The sequence below is a fragment of the Rattus norvegicus genome, chromosome 7, assembly GCF_036323735.1.
Source record: "Rattus norvegicus strain BN/NHsdMcwi chromosome 7, GRCr8, whole genome shotgun sequence".
Classification (NCBI taxonomy): domain Eukaryota; kingdom Metazoa; phylum Chordata; class Mammalia; order Rodentia; family Muridae; genus Rattus; species Rattus norvegicus.
Window position 1 is genome coordinate 88,903,747 of NC_086025.1, and position 18,921 is coordinate 88,922,667.

An 18,921-nucleotide genomic window follows, 5' to 3' on the forward strand; every position below is an offset into this window, starting at 1 on the left:
GCCAAACTCAGGATGTCCTCATTCTTAATAGCTCGGTGGTATTCTATTGTGTAAATGAGCCACATTTTCTTTCTGTTGTGGGACATCTGGGTTGTTTTCAGCTTTGTCTATCACAAACAAGGCCACTATGAACATAGTGGGGCATCTTTTGGGTATATGCCAAGCTGGATCTTCATGTAGATCTATTTCCAATTTTCTGAGGAATCTCCAGATTGATATCCAGAGTGGTTGTGCCAGTTTGCAATCTCACCAACAATGGAGGAGTGTTCCTCTTTCTCCACATCCTCACCAACATCTGCTGTCACCTGAGTATTCGACCTTAGTCGTTCTGATTGGCGTAAGGTGGAATCTCAGGGTCATTTTGATTTGCATTTTTCTAATCACTAAGGACTTGGAACATTTCTTTAAGTGCTTCTCAGCCATTTGAAATTCCTCTGTTGTGAATCCTTTGTTTAGTTCTGTACCCCATTTTTTTGATTGGGTTGTTTGGTTTTTTGGTGGTAAGCTTCTTGGATTCTTTATATATTTTGGATATTAGCCTTCTATCGGATGTGGGGTTAATGAAAATTTTTTCCCAGTCTGTAGGTTGCTGGTTTGTCCTATTGACAATGTTCTGTGCCTTACAGAAGCTTTCCAGTTTCATGAGGTCCCATTTATCAATTCTTGATCTTAGAGTATAAGCCGTTGGAGTTCTGTTTAGGAAATTTTCCCCTGTACCAATGAGTTCAAGGCTCTTTCCCACTTTCTCTTCTATTAGTTTTAATGTATCTGTTTTTATGTTGAGGTCCTTGATCCACTTGGACTTGAACTTTGTACAAAATGATAAATATGGATCTATTTTAATTTTTCTACTTATAGACTGCTTTTATCATTCATATTAAATTGGTTATCAGTCTAAATTTTTATAAATATTAAGCATGCATTGTTTCCTAATATAATATACTTTAAATCTCAGATGCACAATTTCTAGGAAAGTCCTTAAACTGGAGTCAATAGCCTATTTATTCAGTAGGAAATAATTTTAGAATTAATTTAGAATATTTAGAAAAAATAATCACTAATCAGTTATTCATGTAAATACCACAAAGTTTTCTTAGTTGTACCAAGGTAATTGTGTATCAGTTTGTAATGTTCATTCAAGGAAAGTATGATTAAAAACAAATGTCATTTTCAGTAAATGGAGGGGCATGGGAGTGAGATGGTTCAGTGGTCAAAGGTGCCTTCTTACTGACAAATTTCATCCCTTCCCAGACAGTACTTGTTGAGAGCTTTGGTAGTCAAAGTGCATTTGTACATTTTAAGAGGCGGAGTAAGAGTTGGCAACGAGTTCCCAGTGTATGCACGTCTGAGTGTGCCCAGCAGTGATTCCCATGTGTGAGGAATGTCTGAGTGTGCCCGTCGGTGATTTTCCTATGTACGAGGTGTGAAGAGAAATGTTTTTAAGCACATGTGTTTGTTGTGAAAACTAAAGAATGTAGAATGTCATCCCTTCCCAGACAGTACTTGTTGAGAGCTTTGGTAGTCAAAGTGCATTTTTTTTGGATTTTTTTTACTTACATTTCTAATGTTATTCTCTTTCTTGGATTCCCAGCCATAAGACCCCTATCCTATCCTCCTACCCCTTCTTCTATAAGGGTGTTCCCCCCTCCCCAACCAACCCCCATTTCCGCCTCTCCCCCGACATTCCCCTACACTTGGGTGGGGGGTTCCAGCCGTGGCAGGACCAAGGTCTTCTCCAATTCATGCCCAACAAGGCCATCCTCTGCTACATATGCAGCTGGAGCCATGGGTCTGTCCATGTGTACGCTTTGGGTAGTGGTTTAGTCCCTGGGAGCTCTGGTTGGTTGGTGGTGTTCTTATGGGGTTGCAAGCTCCTTCAGCTCCTTCCGTCTTTTTTCTAACTCTTCCAACAGGGACCCCGTTCTCAGTTCAGTGGTTTGCTGCTAGCATTTGCCTCTGTATTTGACATGCTCTGGCTGAGCCTCTCAAGAGACAGCTTTATCAGGCTCCTGTCAGCTTGGTTTCATCAATATTATCTAGTTTTGGTGGAGATATATATGCTATATCCCCAGGTGGGGCAGGTTCTGAATGGCCATTCCTTCAGTCTCTGCTCCAAATTTTGTCACCATATCCTGTCCTATGAATATTTTATTCCCCCTTTTAAGAAAGAATGAAGCATCCGCACTTTGGTCATCCTTCTTGAGCCTCCATGTGGTCTGTGGATTGTGTCTTGGGTAATTCAAGCTTTTGGACTAATATCCAGTTATCAATGAATACATACCATGTGTTTGTTTGTTTGTTTGTTTGTTTTTTGGTTTTTTGTGTGATTGGGTTACCTCAGGACGATATTTTCTAGTTCCATCCATTTGCTTATGAATTTCATGAAGTCATTGTTTTTGATAGCTATATTGAATAGGTAGGGAGAGAGAGGGCAGCCTTGACTAGTCCCTGAAATTTGATTGCTTCAAATATCTCTCCATTTAGTTTGATGTTGGCTACTGGTTTGGTGTATGTTGCTTTTACTATGTTTAGGTATGTGCCTTGAATTCCTGACTTTTCCAAGACTTTTAACATGGAATTTTGTCAAATGCTTTCTCAACGTCTAATGAAATCATGTGGGTTTTTTTTTCCTTGAATTTGTTTATATAATGGATTACTTTGATGGATTTCTGTATATTGAACCTTCCCTGCATCCCTGGGATGATGGATGATCGTTTTGATATGTTCTTGGATTCGGTTTGTGAGAATTTTATTGAGTATTTTTGTGTTGACATTCAGAAGAGAAAGTTAATTTTCATTACTGTTAGCTATTTAATAAAGAATATAGCATTCCTCTGCTGATCCATTTCAGAGTATTATGTTTCCTCTTGAGTGCTTATCTCTCAGGTTATGTAAGCTTATTTGTATGTTTTCTTTTTTTTTAACATACGTTGAATGTGTAGTTCATCATTGATTAAACCTCACCTACATTGCTTCCTTTATCTCGGTTATTATGGTCAATGTGCTCTCTCATCCTGCTTTCCAAACTGTGTGCAATTGAATGTCTTCATAAGTTGAGGCTGGTCCTGAGATCTCAGTGTAGTTTTAGTTAAACTGAGGGACTGAGTCGTGAAGCACATTGCTCCTTGTGTATCTTCTATGGGAATGCAAGCCATTGAGAGCATTTTGTTTTAGAAGTACTGCCAGTTGATTGTATAGAAAGGAAATACACTGAGGCTACTGAGTTCATCACTGAGAAGATCTTTTAGAAACAAACAAAATACCAACAACTCTGAATTTACTGTTAATATTTTTTGGCCTTAGACACCTTCTGTTTCTTACCTTGGGGTACATGTGCAAGGCCCTGAGAATATCCGCTTCAGTGAGGTAGGTGTTCCGGGCCCAAGTCATAATAAAGCTGGTGTTCTAAAGGAGAAGGTGGTCGCTGCCTTCTCGCCAAGGGCCTTGCCCTGTTAACGTACAAGCTGTACTTGCTGTAATGTAATCTGCTTGAGTCCTCTGAGCCTGGGGCCCAGGAGAGTGCCTCACAAGGTAGTAAGTTCTCAGTAAATGTCTGTTGAATTCCTATGTTTATAGGGTAGCAGAGTTATGGTAGAAGAAAATGTGATTGGTTTAGAATTGTTTTTAAAAGAAATGTTTTATATCAAGGTAATGCACACATACATGACAATTCAGGTGATACTAGAAAACTTCAAGTGAAAAGCAGCAGTGCCTTCCAGAGCCCTCATCCTTCTGTCTCTCTCCTCAAGGACTGTGGTCAGCCCTCCAGCCAGTTCAGGCCTTGCTTCTTGTTTTTAGATACTGTGAGATTATAGGAATCCGGTTTCAGAATGCTCTAACTTCTAACTGTGGCAGATAAAGAATTAAGTCACTTTCTGTTCCTCTTTCCCTTCCCAGTGACCCAGAACAGTGAAGGCCTGCATGGCTTGGTTAACGTTGTAACAGCATAGATAAGTTTTCTGCTGAGCTGTGGACTATATTATGATACAGTGCTGTCTTTTGCTCTGCTCTTAGAAATCTAACCCACTCCTGCCTGCTGGAGTGATGCTGTTTTGTTTTATTGGTTTGACCCTCTCCCTGAAGGTATTGTCTCCAGAAGGTTTACTGTGAATCATAGTATGTATCCCTCACCCCCAACCCCATTCCTGATTTACCGAGCTATATACATGATAAGCCATTTTCTTAGAACATCATCGATTTTTCTTAGATATTTATTAATTCTTTCCCTAGTTCTCTTTTTCCTAGACCTCATATAGAGTTTTGTATTGATGTTGCAGGCCAGAATGCTTCTTTTTCTTTTCTTTTACCATGTTGTCTTTTCTAGCTTTATAACACATTTCCATTTTATTTTACAGTATTTTAAACATTTGAGTTCTTGTCTACTTATTGTGGGGATCTTTATTGGTTGATTTTTGAGAAGGTTTTATGTGGCCTTGTCTTGAAGTAGATGTGTAGTTGAGGATGCCCTTGAACTCTCCTGTTTTGCCTTGTTAGTACCACTCAGTGTGCGGGCGGACACTGTCACACCTGGCAAGGAGTCCTTCTTTGAGGTTTCCTCATCAAAGCAGCCTGTGCTTATCCCAAGATCTTCTTTATTTTAGAAATATATTCATTCCATCACATTTTCTCTTGTTCTCTACAATGTTTTGGTTTCTTTTGAATCCTTTTTCCTTTGTTTCGCCTATTTTTGTTGCCCTGGCTTAACTTTGTTTTGTCTTGATTCCTAGATTGAAAGAACCCAATAATTTCTTTTTCCAAATTGAAGTCAATTTAGAACAAGCTGAAGAGATGTAAGGATAAATTATAGGTGAAAATGGTCTGATGCTTTAGATAGTGGCCCAGCTGACTTTCTCATTACATATACCAAGTCTTTGAGCTTGACTATAAGTTAGCTATAACTGCTGGAACCGGGTAGCTATAGACTAACCATACAAGGGAAGGGCCCTGGCTACACTGCAGATAGGATATCCTGGAGACAGGCTGGCTCTGTTGAATGTAAAAGAGGAAGGGTTAGTCAAAGTCTGCTTGGTCACATCCAACTCACTGAGTGACTGGAGCTGGAAGTCCTCCTGTGTTGAAGTTCTTGCATAGGTAATGGTAGCATAGGAAGTGCAGAGCCCTATCCCCTCAGCTCCTTTCCAAGGCTTCCTATTGTTTTCTGTCCATCCTGTTTTCAACTGCAGCTCTTATCTCTAGCTTCTAATACAACACTTGGCAAACATCACTGGGGAGTGGGAGGGGAGGATTCACTACTCTGATTTGAACCGGCTTCTACTCACACCCCAGCATAAGCATCCAGGGCTCTTCTCTCTGTGGGTGTTCAGCTTCATATTCTGTTCGTAGGATCCTCTTGTGGCCCACTGACTGTATGTGGCCAGGGAGAGCTGTGAACATGGCCTGGATAGACTCATAAATTTCATAGGTGACAGTCTTTGTCACAATGTCACAAGTTGATTACATCTGTCTCTGACTCTAATCCTTCTAGTGGGACATTGTAGCCACTGTTATTTTGGTGACAGGGTTTGAGATCTGATGTTTAGAACCATAGGACTTTTATTTAGCTTATATTTAACCTCATCTTTGATATGACCTTTCTACTTACTTGAAGTCTCACAGTTTGAAACTATTAGAACAAAAACAAAACAGAAGCAGTGAAGCCTGTCCCTGAGGCTCCACGATGGAGTGGTGAGCAGGTTGGAGCTCTGATTAGCTTTATGTCCAGTCTGGCTTGAGGCTGCTACCTCACTACATTTGCCCATCCTTCCTGGCAGTAGTCTCTGCAGGCACCTTAAGTGATTGCTCCTCTGTTCTTCTGACTCAGTTTACCGCTTATTTCTGTCTTCCATAGTTTGTTAATAAGGCTACTGTTTTCTTTTAATTTTTTACCCTGCCTTTAGGATTAGAGAAAGAAGGATCAGGGATGTATGTTATTGTATTTAATAGAAATATTTATGGGTATTAATGTTATATATCATATTAGTGAGGGTTCTCTAGAGTAACAATTTACAGGATGACTCTAAATATGGAGAAAGAAGATTTATTAGAATGACTTACAGACTGTGGCCTAGATAATCCAACAATGGCTGGCTATAAAGAATCCAGTAGTCGCTCAGTTCATGAGGTTTCAGCTGGTTTTCAGTATGTGCTGGAATCCTGAAGAAATGGTTCTAATGCCAGTGAAGGTATGGATGTGCCAGTGAGGCAGAGAATGGGCAAAGAGCAAAGCTTCCTCCTGTCATGCCCTTGTATAGGCTTCCAGGGGAAGGTGTGGTCCCATTAAAGGTCTGTGTCTTCCGGCCTTAAGATCCAGAGTGGAGATGGCTCTTCCCACGTCAGAGTAACTAGAAATCCCTCACCAGTGTTCCCTCCATTTTTGGATTTTAGTTAATTCCAGATGAACTTAAGTTGTCAACCAAGAACAGCCATCCTATAAACACATTAATGTAAGATCACTTTTAATGCTCTGTAATGTATTTCGGAAGACTTGTAAGCTTGCCTTTACCATCCATCAGCTCCTACTGTTAACCAGTTACTCTCTTTCCTCTCACTTCTCATAACTCAAATTTTTGCTGATAATTATGAATAAGATCAAAATGAGAATGTGGCTTCGTAGGAATGTAGACATTGGTTTTACTTCAAAATTATATTTAGCAAAACTAGACACAGGAGCTACTACTGCAAGGACTCTGAAAATGTCACATGGTTAACTGTGTCTATTTGTCCTACAGAAAGAAGAAAGGCTGCAAACCAGCCTGAAGCTGTTTCTACTGATGAACTCAAAAGTCTGTTGGCGCTCACAAGGGAGCGCTTCCTAGATCGCTTTGATGTTCTCACCCCTAAAGCAGTTTTAACACAGACAGACACCATGAAAGCTGCTGGCATGGTAAATGGTAAGTGCTTTATTACTTTAAAAGTTTTGGTGGTGGTGGTAGTGTATGTGTGTAGCACTTCTGTTAATTTAGACGCTATTAACTCTATTAATCAAAATTTTATGAGCTATATTGGGCAAGCCAAAATATATTTTATACATGTAAAGAACACTCTATTTCTTTATACATGTGCATATCTGAACTTGACTTTTTTAAATATGGTAGACTTTTGCTAACACCTTAAATTGAGCATCTGTAGTTTAACTGTTTTTAAGCAGAGGAGGAAGCAGTCTGTAATCTTCTTCATCTTCCTAAGTTGCTGGAAAGGATAGGGTTGAAAATTAAGAAAGTAGCATGTATGCAGCGAACTGGATACAGGCAGAACCACATGGAGACACTTCATAGCTGTAACTCCTTGGGGTCAGGAGGTCAGCACATGTCACAGGGCGGGGCAGTTTGGAATCATTTATCAAGTGAGCCTTTCCTCTTTTCTGGAGTCTAATGTTATGATGAATTTGAATAAAGGGAAGCCTTCTGGTGTCTAGCAAGAAAGCATCTGAGACCCTCTTGACACAAACAGGACAAATTTTGTTTGTATTTTATAGGAACCATTTTACTGTATAGTTGAATGAAAGAAAATCACAAAATGAGGTTTGCAGTGGTGGCTAAGTGCCCTGTCCATGATACTGTGGATATTCACAAAGAAATGAGCATCATGCTCCTTTACTTTCAACCAAATTACATTGTAAAACTGTATGAAAACAGTGGGCCTGTGCCTTGCTTGAATACAAACTCCTTCTAGTCTTTACTTGGGCCCCTGAAAACTGTGGACTGATTAGTTATTTTTCTCATCTCTTTGGTGAAATACTTGGCAAAAATGTATTTAAGGAAGAGTTTCTCTCTACTCTGGTGGGGGAGCATTCCGCTGTAGTAGAAAGACAGAAGGATGGTTGAGACCTGAGCTTGCTTGTGTTCTCTCAGGTATCAGAAAGGAATGCATGCTGGTGTTTACCTCCCTCGCTTTATCCTCTCTGCTCAGTCCAGGACCAAAGCCCATGGCCGAGTGCTCTTACACATTCAAGGTGAATCCTTTCTCAGACTTACATCACAGCAACCAGACTTGTGATTTCTTAGATGATTTCAAAACCAGTAAAGTGGACGGTGAAAACCAACCATTGTAGGGTTGTGGGCCTGCATCTGCTCTGCCATCAGGCGGGCCTCTAGGTACCTCATTAGCATGGAGATCTCTGTCTTGAGCCTATGCTACCGCAGGTCAAATCTCTTTCCCTATTGTCTCCGTCTGAGATGTTAAAGATGCCTCTTCTACACGGGGAAGGGCTTGGGGCGTTGCCCTTATGTGACTGATGGCCACAAATCTTTGGGGTGGGGGTGGGGAGGCTATGACTACTTGACAGGGGTCTGGTGCTGGGGAGCAGGCGAAACTCCTACTGTCCCTTCAGGGTCTCTGGGGCTTCAAGCCTTTAGCTCAACTGAGGACTAGGCTTCCTCTCACGGTCCACTGCCCCACAAACCATCACATTGTCTTTGGAAAAATTACTTAACCTCCACATTTGGGTTTTCTTATGTTTAAAATGACAGTAATAATTCAGCCTACTATCCAGGAATTTTGTGAGGATTAAGTGAGTTAATGCATGTAAAACACTTAGAAAACAATAAATACCACAAACATGTCATCTGCCATTTGTGCCATTCCCGTGGTACAACCAACATCAAATAGCAGTTCACAGTAATACAAAGAGCATCGGAGACATTGTGTGACTTGTGAATGAGGTTATGTGCAGTGAGCAGGAGAACATGCTTCCTGGTTACAGCCTGTGCTCTGGAACAAGAGTACCAAGGCTAAATGCTGGCTCTGCTGTTTACCTGCTATGTAAGTGTGGGCACATCTTCTAACCTCTCCACCTTCCCTGTCCTTACCTTTAAATTAATAGTGACTATGTTAATTGCTTTTTTATTTGTGTGACAAAATACCATGACCAAGGCAACTTAGAAAAGAAGTAATTGAGCTGATGGTTCAGAGGGTTAGAGTCCATGTGGGGGCAGCAGAGGCACAGCCTCAGGAACAACCAAGAGCTCACATCTTGATCCACAAGTAGGAGACAGGGAAAGTTACACTGGAGTGGGCCAAGTATTTTGAAATCTCAAAGTCTGCCCCCATTAAGCACACACCTCCTCCAACAAGTCTGTATTGTCTGTTCCTTCCCAGTTCCATCAACTGAGGACCAAGTATCCAAACTCGTGAGCCTTTGGGGGTCATTCTTATTCAAACCATTACAGTGGGATAGATTGCTGTGAAGATTAATTATTTGTTAAATTATATGTTGTGAAGTAAGTGCTACATATTTTTGGCTATGTAAATTGGGATACATTTAGAAGATATAACTTGAATTAGTATAGAACAATTACAGAATCTTACTCGAAGCCCAGGGACTTAGAGGGTTTCCAGTGATATTTACAAGATGTGGAGAAAAGAGAAGATAGGACTTTGTAAGGAAGAAGCAACTGGTATAGACAAGCCATGGAGTGACTGTGAGGTCAAGAGCGAGGTTTGGATTGTCAGAGGATTTGTGGGGGAGCTGAGAGGGAACTGAGTGATAAGAGAGGCATCTTGATGCGACTTGAGCAGGCACCCCTAGGATGTTGTTAGCTGGGCTGTAGGTGTGTTTGCAGCATCTCCTAGGCCATGCACCATTCCTTAGCTCAGACCACGTTGATTGCTCTCATTTGCATGGACCATGCTATCCTCTCTGGCTTATGCAAACCTCAGCAGACCCTAGCCTTGTGCTCCATCTGGCTCCCAGGTCACATCTCTGTTTCCTTAGTACAGCTGTGAGCTTGATCACTGGACATGCCCTATTCTTTTCCTCTGTGGCTTTCCATACACCTGTCTTCAGCCTAGAATTCTTTCAGCTTTTACCTACATATCTACTCTGTGGATGTTCAAGTGTCCCTCTCTAAGGCCTTCCCAGGACTTGGCCCGTTTAAACCATTTCCATCATTTTATGTGGCATAGATTTATCTGATTGTTACTGATATTTGTCTTCTCTGCACACCATGGTGTCTTGAGGGTACAAGCACACTTGCTTGTTGACTCCAGAATTGTAGGGCCTGTCACAGAGCCTGGCATATAGGAGAAGGATCTCCCCAAATGACTCACTAAGCAAATGGATGAAGACTTGTCAAACCTGAACTGAAAACTGATAGGCTACTCATTTGAGTGTGACTCCTACAAATACAGTGTGACTGCTAATATTCTTTGATTTGAATAAATACAGCTACAAGTAAATTAAACTACATGGAAAACGAGTAAGGCCAATCAATTTCATATCCTGGCACACTGCATCCATGCACAGTTGTAGTTATTAGCAGTACAGGATGACTTGCACCGCCTCTATTTTTGTGGAAGCCCTACCAAGTCTCCCAAGTGACTGGTCTCCACTTGGCCATGATGGAGCCAGCCTATTGTCTCACTGTTGATGTTGGGGAGGACTTTCCAGTGTATATGGTGCCTGATAATGTCTTGGCATTTCTCAGCACATAGCAAGGCTCATATAAATGAGTTCCTTAGGTAGAATGTAATCCCTTTTATTATTTCAAACCTTTAATGGTATGTTTATAATTGCTCTGTGAAATAGTTTATACTAGTGATAATTTTACCTTTTCATTGTGGTTATTCTTGCTTTGATCGTAAGAATTATCCTCATTAGCCACACACAGTGATATTACAACCTTTTGTTTGCTGGGATTTGTGATGTGAAGGTCACTTTCCCTGGTTTCTTAATTGTATTGGTTCTATTTCTATATCTTATAAAATAAGGTAATTTTTTTTATTTCTTAGGGAGCCTTTTCCTACATTTTTTAGGGGTACATGATATATAGTATCCTGAGAAACAAATAAATAAAATACTGTATTTTATTTTACTGTAAGAATTATATTACCCCCAAAGACCTAACATTCATTAAGGTTTGTTCACTGCTCTTTAATATTAGAATGTGCCATTCATATAAGTTACATACTCAGTTAATAATTATTTTATTGTAATATGCGGGATACATTGTTTATTTTTTAATGATAACTTGAATCCTCTTATGAACACAGGGTGTGCAATGGTGCAGAACTGGTATTGATTATTTTCTGTATGTTTTTATTACAAAGTCATGTCTCCATTAAGAAGCACATTGCTTTGCTATAAAGCTCATTACCCTATAAAATGGATTTCACTACTGTTAATAAGAAATGGGAGATGGTGTGTTTTGATGATGTTTGTTGAGGACATCCAAATGTAGGCATTAGAAGATACTTTGAAATAATGAAGGTTAAATAATTTAATAAGTAGAAAGAGTAAGAGATATGTGCTTCCATTTTTATAATACTTTACAAACAAAACAGGTCTTCTGTCAGCAGTGATTTGGGCAGTGAACCTCCAGCAATTTTGAGGCATTTATTAGAATGCTGCATAATAGGTTAAAGCAATTCTTAAAGCTGGGTAAGCTCAACATTCCAAGCCGTAGTGCAGCTGTTAATTTTGCAGTGTTTGAGCTAATGCACTCTGATGGGAATGGAGGCTGCCCTCTCAGGTTTAAGTGGAGTTCCATGGGAAAGGGCAGACTCGGTGCAACGCACTGCAGCAGAGCAACCAGCAAGAGGGAGCCTGCCTGCACTTCTCTTGGAGTCAAATAATACGGAGTTCTGAGGGCATCTCCAATTAATAGATAAGTGGGAATCATTTCAGAGTAACCCTGAGAACAAGATAAGCATATACTGGCCCTTTGTTACACCTTGGAGAATGAGGTAATCTTTTTTAAAGACACGCAACCGCATTCTCTGACTGTTTCTAGTATGAAAGCCACAGTGTTGATTATAGCGTTCACTATGGAGTGGTTCCTTTTCACTTGCACTCTTTCACTAAGAATAGATAACTTGTTCCATGTGAGCTTTAATAGGTTCATTGCATTTTATCAGTAATAGTTCATAAACTTTATTCGAAGGTATTTTTATTTCTAACTATCTTTTCATAACATTTTATACGTTCAAGTCATTTGACAGGTTTTTTACAAATGCCTCAATTGCCAATCTTAGTCTCCTCCCCCCCTTCTGTCTCTGTCTCTGTCTCTGTCTCTGTCTCTCTCTCTCTCTCTTTCTGTGTGTGTGTGTGTGTGTGTGTGTGTATACAGCCATCACTAATTATTTATTGCTTTATTCTGAGTCAGCTTCACTGCTTACTCCAGGTAGACCTTAAACTCACTGTAAAGCCCAAGCTAGCCTCAAATTGTGATTTTTCTCGTCTTAACCTGCCAAACTCTAGTGTTACGGGTGGGTATCATCACTCCCAGACAGAGAGAGGTATGTTTGTACATAGAGTATTCATTATGTCACTGTTTATTAGTGCTGATGTGTATTTTGCTCTCTTTAGATGCCAGTAGAGTTGAATCTTATTCTTCAAGTTCAATGGAAACCAATCCTCTGGAATGGCCAGAAAGACACGTTCTTCAGAATTTAGAAACTTCTGAAAAAGCTAAACAAAAAATGAGGTAATATTTGAGTTTGTAGAAATGCATGTTCAGTATTTCAAAAGAGTTCTCTTAACATTTAATTATTTAATATAGCAGTAGCTTATAATTTCGTTATAAAATAAAAATATATGTCTTCTTTATTAACTAGTTAATCTTAGAGTAACATGTCCATTAAAAGGGGAAGATCATCTCTCTTCCTTTTCTATGCGGTTACTTTGCATGTGTGCATAACCAGTGAAGACTGTAATTGTAGCTTCATACAGCATCTTCCACCAACACATACACTCAGTTTACTTTTTTATTGCTGTGATGCAGCAGTGACCAAAACCAGTTTGGGGAAGAGGTGATTATTTGGCTTACATATCCCAAACACAGTCCATTGCTTAGGGAAGTCAAAGCAGGTACTCAAGCAGGACAGGAACCTGGAGTGGAGATTAAAACAGAGGCTGTGCAGGAGTGGTTTTTCCCATGGCTTGTTTCTGTGTGCTTGCCCAGCTTGCTTTTTATATAATTCAGGACTGCCTTCCCAGAATGAAATGCCCCACAGGCCAGTCTGATGGAGGGGGTTTTCATCTTCTGACGTGGCGCTAGCTTGTGAAGTTAACAGAAAATTAGGCCAGCTCACACACATGTGAATATGTACAGAAGTCTGTAAAATGGGGCGAAGTTACTTCAAACTGTTCTGGTTTTATCCATATTTGTCCACATAGTGAATAGGTAGTCTCAGAGACAGAATTACCTTTGACCTTTGGCTTTGGTGCACAGTAGGCACTCTGTGGTTGCTGGATAGTGGAGTAGAAACTCTCTTGTATTTCTTTCTCAGCATGTAGCTTCTTCCGTTGATATTATTTTATGACCTGCTGTAACCTTTTTTCATAGTTGTCCATGGTATTAGTTAAATACCATGTTTGGCACTGGGGGCACATGAGGAAGAAGACCAGTGTCTTATTTGTGAGCTCCTTTTAATGGAATGATAATCAAAAGAAGACAGGTACCTGCACATGTAAACAGTTCCACAGCTCCCATATCGTCAGAGCAGGTGGATAGCCCAGGGAGGGGCTAGGAGCAGGTGGATAGCCCAGAGAGGGGCTAGGAGCAGGTGGATAGCCCAGGGAGGGGCTAGGAGCAGGTGGATAGCCCAGGGAGGGGCCAGGAGCAGGTGGATAGCCCAGGGAGGGGCTAGGAGCAGGTGGATAGCCCAGGAGAGACTAGGAGCAGGTGGATAGCCCAGGGAGGGGCTAGGAGCAGGTGGATAGCCCAGAGAGGGGCCAGGAGCAGGTGGATAGCCCAGGGAGGGGCCAGGAGCAGGTGGATAGCCCAGGGAGGGCCTAGGAGCAGGTGGATAGCCCAGGGAGGGGCTAGGAGCAGGTGGATAGCCCAGGGAGGGGCTAGGAGCAGGTGGTATTTGCATTGGTGGTCTTTATCGATCCTGATTTGTGCTCATTCTCACTCTGACCTAAAGTCTACTCTCCCTGTGACTTTCTGGAAAGGGAAAGTCTCTTTCTGAAGTTTCTCCCTAGTTGACACTGATTTCCATTTGAACAGAGAGTTTAATGTCTATGCATAATCTCTCTTGAACCAGAAGCTTGTTAAACACTCAGCATCTGGGCCAGATGTCACCTTTCTTTCTTGTGTCCTTGACACAGCACTACAGCTTGGTGTCACATTCCTTCTCTAAACACTAAGGACCATGTTATGAGTTGTGCGAAATGCATTTTCTAGATCTCCTTTATTGCTGGATTTATCTCTGTCCATCCCCACTCCTTTGCTTCTGCAGGAGTCAGACCTGTGCAGGAAACTGTGAGCTGTGATTGCAGGTTCACACATCAGAGTGAGCCTTGTTTGCTGTGTTACAGTGACATGTATAATTCAAGTGGTCATTAAGGACTGAAGGCACTTAAAGCACGTCAAGTTTCTGTGCGAGAACAAGCATTCCGTTGCGTGTTTTCAGAATGTTGTTAGTGTTGAGACGGATTTAACTAGAGAATCGTTCTGTGGTGAAAGTCAGAAGGCATAAGAATTCAGTTTTAGACGTACTTACCCACCCGTGTCATGACTTTTGCCACTCCGTGAGAGTGGAACAAAAGTTTTACCTTAAAGTTGTGAGAGCATTAAGACAGAATGTACGTGAACATTAAAGCTCACTTGTCAGGCTTCATTTTTTAACCCAAGACATATCTTGATGGTGCAGTTTATCACAAATTAGGCTTTTAAAAACTGTTTTGATATCTTTGTGTTTGGAGTCTATATAAATGCAAATTACACTTTTCCCATTGCATCAAGCCTGAAACATGATTGTGATTAGTACTGATTAAGAAACATTGTAAGATACTATTAAAGAAGCTACATAAAAATTAAATTAAAATAATTGTGCAGTTCTTGCCCACCCAGAGTATGAAATTCAGAGAAAATGTTTGCGTGGGGTTTTTTGCTTGACTATTCTTATTAGGTTTCTATTCTGTTTAACAAGATGGGGTAGAGAGGGGAAATGGCCCTGCTAGCATGTGCTGATCCATAGTGTGTAGAAACATGGGTCTCAAACTCAATGCCAGTGTTTTAACCATGGAATTATTTGTAAAAATGTTGCATCTCAGTAATAAGTAAAAAATAATGAAGCTGGGGCTGGCATGGTGGCTCATCAGGAAAAGAAAGGTGTTTGTTGCTAAGCCCGAGGACCTGAATTCAATCTTCATGGCCCAGATGGTAGAAGGAAAGAACTGACTTCTGCAAGTTGTCCTTGGATTTATACACACGTGCACATGCATTTGCACACATGTATACACATGCTTATTTACACACACTAAATAAATTTTTGAAAGTTAAATTTTTAAATGAATATGAAGTCAAGTAATTAAATTCATGTTGACATATTGAACAATTTTTACTTATCCTATGGTGATAGAGCACTGAGTTGTTCAGGGCCTAATGAAATGGTTACTATTTCCTGAGATGAAAGTGTTTTCTTTCCTTCCTTCCTTCTTCCCTCCCTCCCTTCCTCCCTCCCTCCCTCCCTCCCTCCCTCCCTCCCTCCCTCCCTCCTTCCTTCCTTCCTCCACTTGCTGTGTGGCTGTCTGGTTTGTGGAGTGATAAAGGCAGAGGTAGCTCCTAGCTGGAGTCCGTGTAGTTCTGAGCTATTGTAAATAGCTCTGCTGTCCCCTGTCTGTAATGTGACTGATGTGTGGTTGTTTTATAAAGTCCTTACTAGGTGTTACTTTGTTTTGATATAAGACCTATTCTGTGTTTTTCAAGGAAGTTCGTGAAGATTAAGAATGTATTTTAGGTAAAATAATTTGGAAATGCGAAGCCTGGCATGCACCTCGGACGTAATAACTCAGTGTGCATTCATGGTGCTGTAAGCATGGCTGGAGGAGACCTTCCAGAGAATTTCCATTACTGTCTCATTTCATGGCTGCGCCTTAAGTAATCTTTTACATTTAGAGAAAATTGGAATATTCAGTTCTTTGCTTCTGAAATTTATATTGTGGGCTTTCACTTTAAATTTACCCTTTATAGAACTAGTAACTTTGTATTACTGAATTGTTAACATGTTATATTTGATAACTAACATAGTCATGATAATTGGTGTAGTAAAATGACTAAAGCAAGCCTCAGGTTGCAGTGTGACCTGCGGATTATTTACAGTCCAGGCCACGCCTGCAGAGTCTGTAGTTAGTTCTTCAGTGGCTGTGTCGTCTGTCCCTTCCCTTTTGTATCTGTAGTGGATTTTGTTCTCCTCCTCACTTTCTGGCTGTGGTGGGTTTGAATGCACCTTTAATAAAACTATACAAATTATTTCCCCAGAACTGGCTCATTACCGCATTCGGCTGAACAGTTGCTGGGCCATAAAGAGGGTCCCCGGGACTCAATCACATTACTGGATGCTAAGGAATTGCTGAAATATTTCACCTCGGAGGGATTACCAGTCGGAGATCTTCAGCCGTTACAGATTCAAAGGGGGTGAGTTATAAACTTACAATTTGCAATTAATTTCTAAAAGTCATTTTAAAATAGCATTGTATTTTTCCCCTGGAGGTAATTGCTGCTCTGTACTGAGGCAGAAATCACAGGTTCTCCACTGTGCATCACTAGCTTCGATTGCCTCGTGTTTGCATTCACCAAATGCCCTTCTGTTTTGTGGCCCTGAATTTGAAGAAAATAAAGATGATAAGGACACCTCAGTTCATCTCCCACAGAAGTCAGGGCAAATGTGTCTTTGGTGTACAATGAACTTATGTTGGAAGTTGTTGTTACCTGTGTTTTATTCTTTGGAGTGTGTGTGGGGGGCTCAGGTGAGCCACAGTGTACATGCGCATGTCAGAAGCCAGCTTTGTGGAGTCCATTCCCTCCTGCCACCTTTCTATGAGGCCCAAGTGCTAAACTCAGGTCAGGTAGAGTTGCTTTGCTAAAGCTTTTACCTGCTGAACTGTCCTGCAGGCCTGGAAAGTTCTTTTTAAGAAGTTAGATTTTGATTTGCAAATATGGATTTTTAAATTTTCTTTGCCAGTACGTGGCATGATGGTTGTCGTTCCTCACTGCTAATGGCAAAAACCATGGCCTTCCAGCTGAAGGAGGTGAGAGAACAGTGAAGGTTCTTTTGGAACTGTGACCTTCCCATATACAAACTCAGCATCTGCATAAATACCTTATCCTAAGTTTACTCTGGAGACAGCACCTATGAAAGTTGCTACTTAACAAATGCTGGCTGCTCCTGCCATTGCCTACAGTATAAATAAAACTGTAGCATTAATTTCTTGTGAAGATTACATAATTTACTTCCCAAAATTCTTCTTTATTTTTAATTCATCATTTAAAAAACCTTGTAAAAGGTTGACTCTCACTTTGACATTGTGATTCACTAATTTTGAATTGTGCTATGATAAATATTTATCTTAAAGGTAAGTTTTGGAAGGGGTTTGCGTTATCTCAGAAACAGTCAGAGCATCATTGCCTTTTGTACAGTTACTGGGGAGAAAGGTCTGCATCTTAATCACGTGATGCTCCTAATGAAATAAAAGGGAGGGAACTTTGGAGTCGCCTACTTCCCCGTGGCTTTGAGAGGTTGAAAACCCCTTTTAGTAGGAATTGGGGAAGCAAAGCCTTGCACAGATGCTAATTTCTAGTTATCACACCGTGGTCCTTGATGGACCAGCCTGACTCCAGCTTAAGATTAGAGACCATCTTAGTACAAGGTCAAAATAAGTTCATTCCTGTTTTCTGTGATACTTGGATTTGAGCAGGTCTTGACCCGTTTGCTAGAATTTGACATGTTCCACACCCTATATCCTACCTCCACTCTGATAAGATGGTTTGCCAAATAATTTTGAAATGTTCTGCCAAGTTTCTCTGTAACCAAAAACCCTTGATAAACCCCTAATCTTGCAGTTTTCGGGGCTGTAGAAATCCCCACTGTCTTTCGTACTCAGTGCTATTTTCTCAAACCTTGCTTTAGGGAGAGAGTACTGTCTGACAGAGAATAAAGCTGACATAATTTGGCCAAGGAATTTGGGTAGTGGTCTTTCCTTCTGTTTGGTGGTATTAACAGTGCTTTCAGAGCCCCAGCTGCAGATTAATGTGCTAACAGCACTGTACACTTACCTTCCGTGTGTTTTTACTGCAGGGCCTTTCCAGTTGCAGTGGAGAGAAGTTGTTACATGTGATGTACTCAGAAAAGATTTCTTTTTGTTTTTGCTGTGACATTGTCTTATTATATACCTTAGGCTGACCTCAAACTCACTATATGCTCCAAGTTAACCTTGAATTTGCAGTCTCTCTGCCTGTGCCTCTCAAATGTGGAGGTGACAGGCACATGCCACTTTGCCCAGCTCTTAGAAAGAATGTGATGGTTCTTTGACATTAGGGAAGAAGGGCATTATGACTGCATCTTCACTTAACACAGTGCTCCTCAGCTTGTGACCTGTGACCCCTCTTGGGGTCTAAAGTCCCTTTCACAGGGGGTCACCTAAGGCCATCAGAAAACATAGATATTTAACACTATGACTTACAACAGCAAAATTACAGTTGTGAAGTAGAAACAGAAGTAATTGTGTTGTTGGGCTCACCATGACAATGAAGAACTGTATTAGAAGGTTGAGAACCACTGACCTAGCTTGACTGTTGAAAGCTGAGCTGACCTGGCTGCTCTCACCTGTGCAAGGCACCATCCAGTTGCCAGGTTACATTAAACAAAGGGACACACAGCCTTGTGCCTTAGAGTGCACCAAAGGAATAAGAAACATTATCTGTTACATTTCTTTTAGAAAAAAACTGAAACATGAGTGAAATTAAATAAAAAAAATAATGCACTAGGAAGGATTGAAAGAAGAAATAATGAAGAAAAGGGTAAAATGTGGAATACTTAAGAGTCCTGTTTTACAAATTATTCATTTGAAGGGTCCCTCATCAAAACAATGAGGTCATTGCAATTCACTAAGGATCCTTTTTGTAGAACACCTTAAATAGCAGCATTAGCATATGAGGGTTTATTGTTGTTGTTTTGTTTTAGGATTCATTAATTCGT

General features: G+C 40.7%; 1 protein-coding gene across 5 annotated transcripts in view; it reads left to right on the forward strand.

The window, feature by feature from the left end:
- Mtbp (MDM2 binding protein) overlaps nt 1–18,921 on the forward strand; it is an 82,553-nt gene that overhangs the window by 40,808 nt on the left and 22,824 nt on the right. For all 5 annotated transcript variants that reach the window (NM_001130717.2, XM_006241656.5, XM_039079751.2 and 2 more), the window contains 3 exons: nt 6,729–6,890; nt 12,305–12,422; nt 16,206–16,361. In NM_001130717.2, coding sequence (NP_001124189.2) covers nt 6,729–6,890; nt 12,305–12,422; nt 16,206–16,361 — 436 coding nt within the window. The remainder of the gene's footprint in view (nt 1–6,728; nt 6,891–12,304; nt 12,423–16,205; nt 16,362–18,921) is intronic.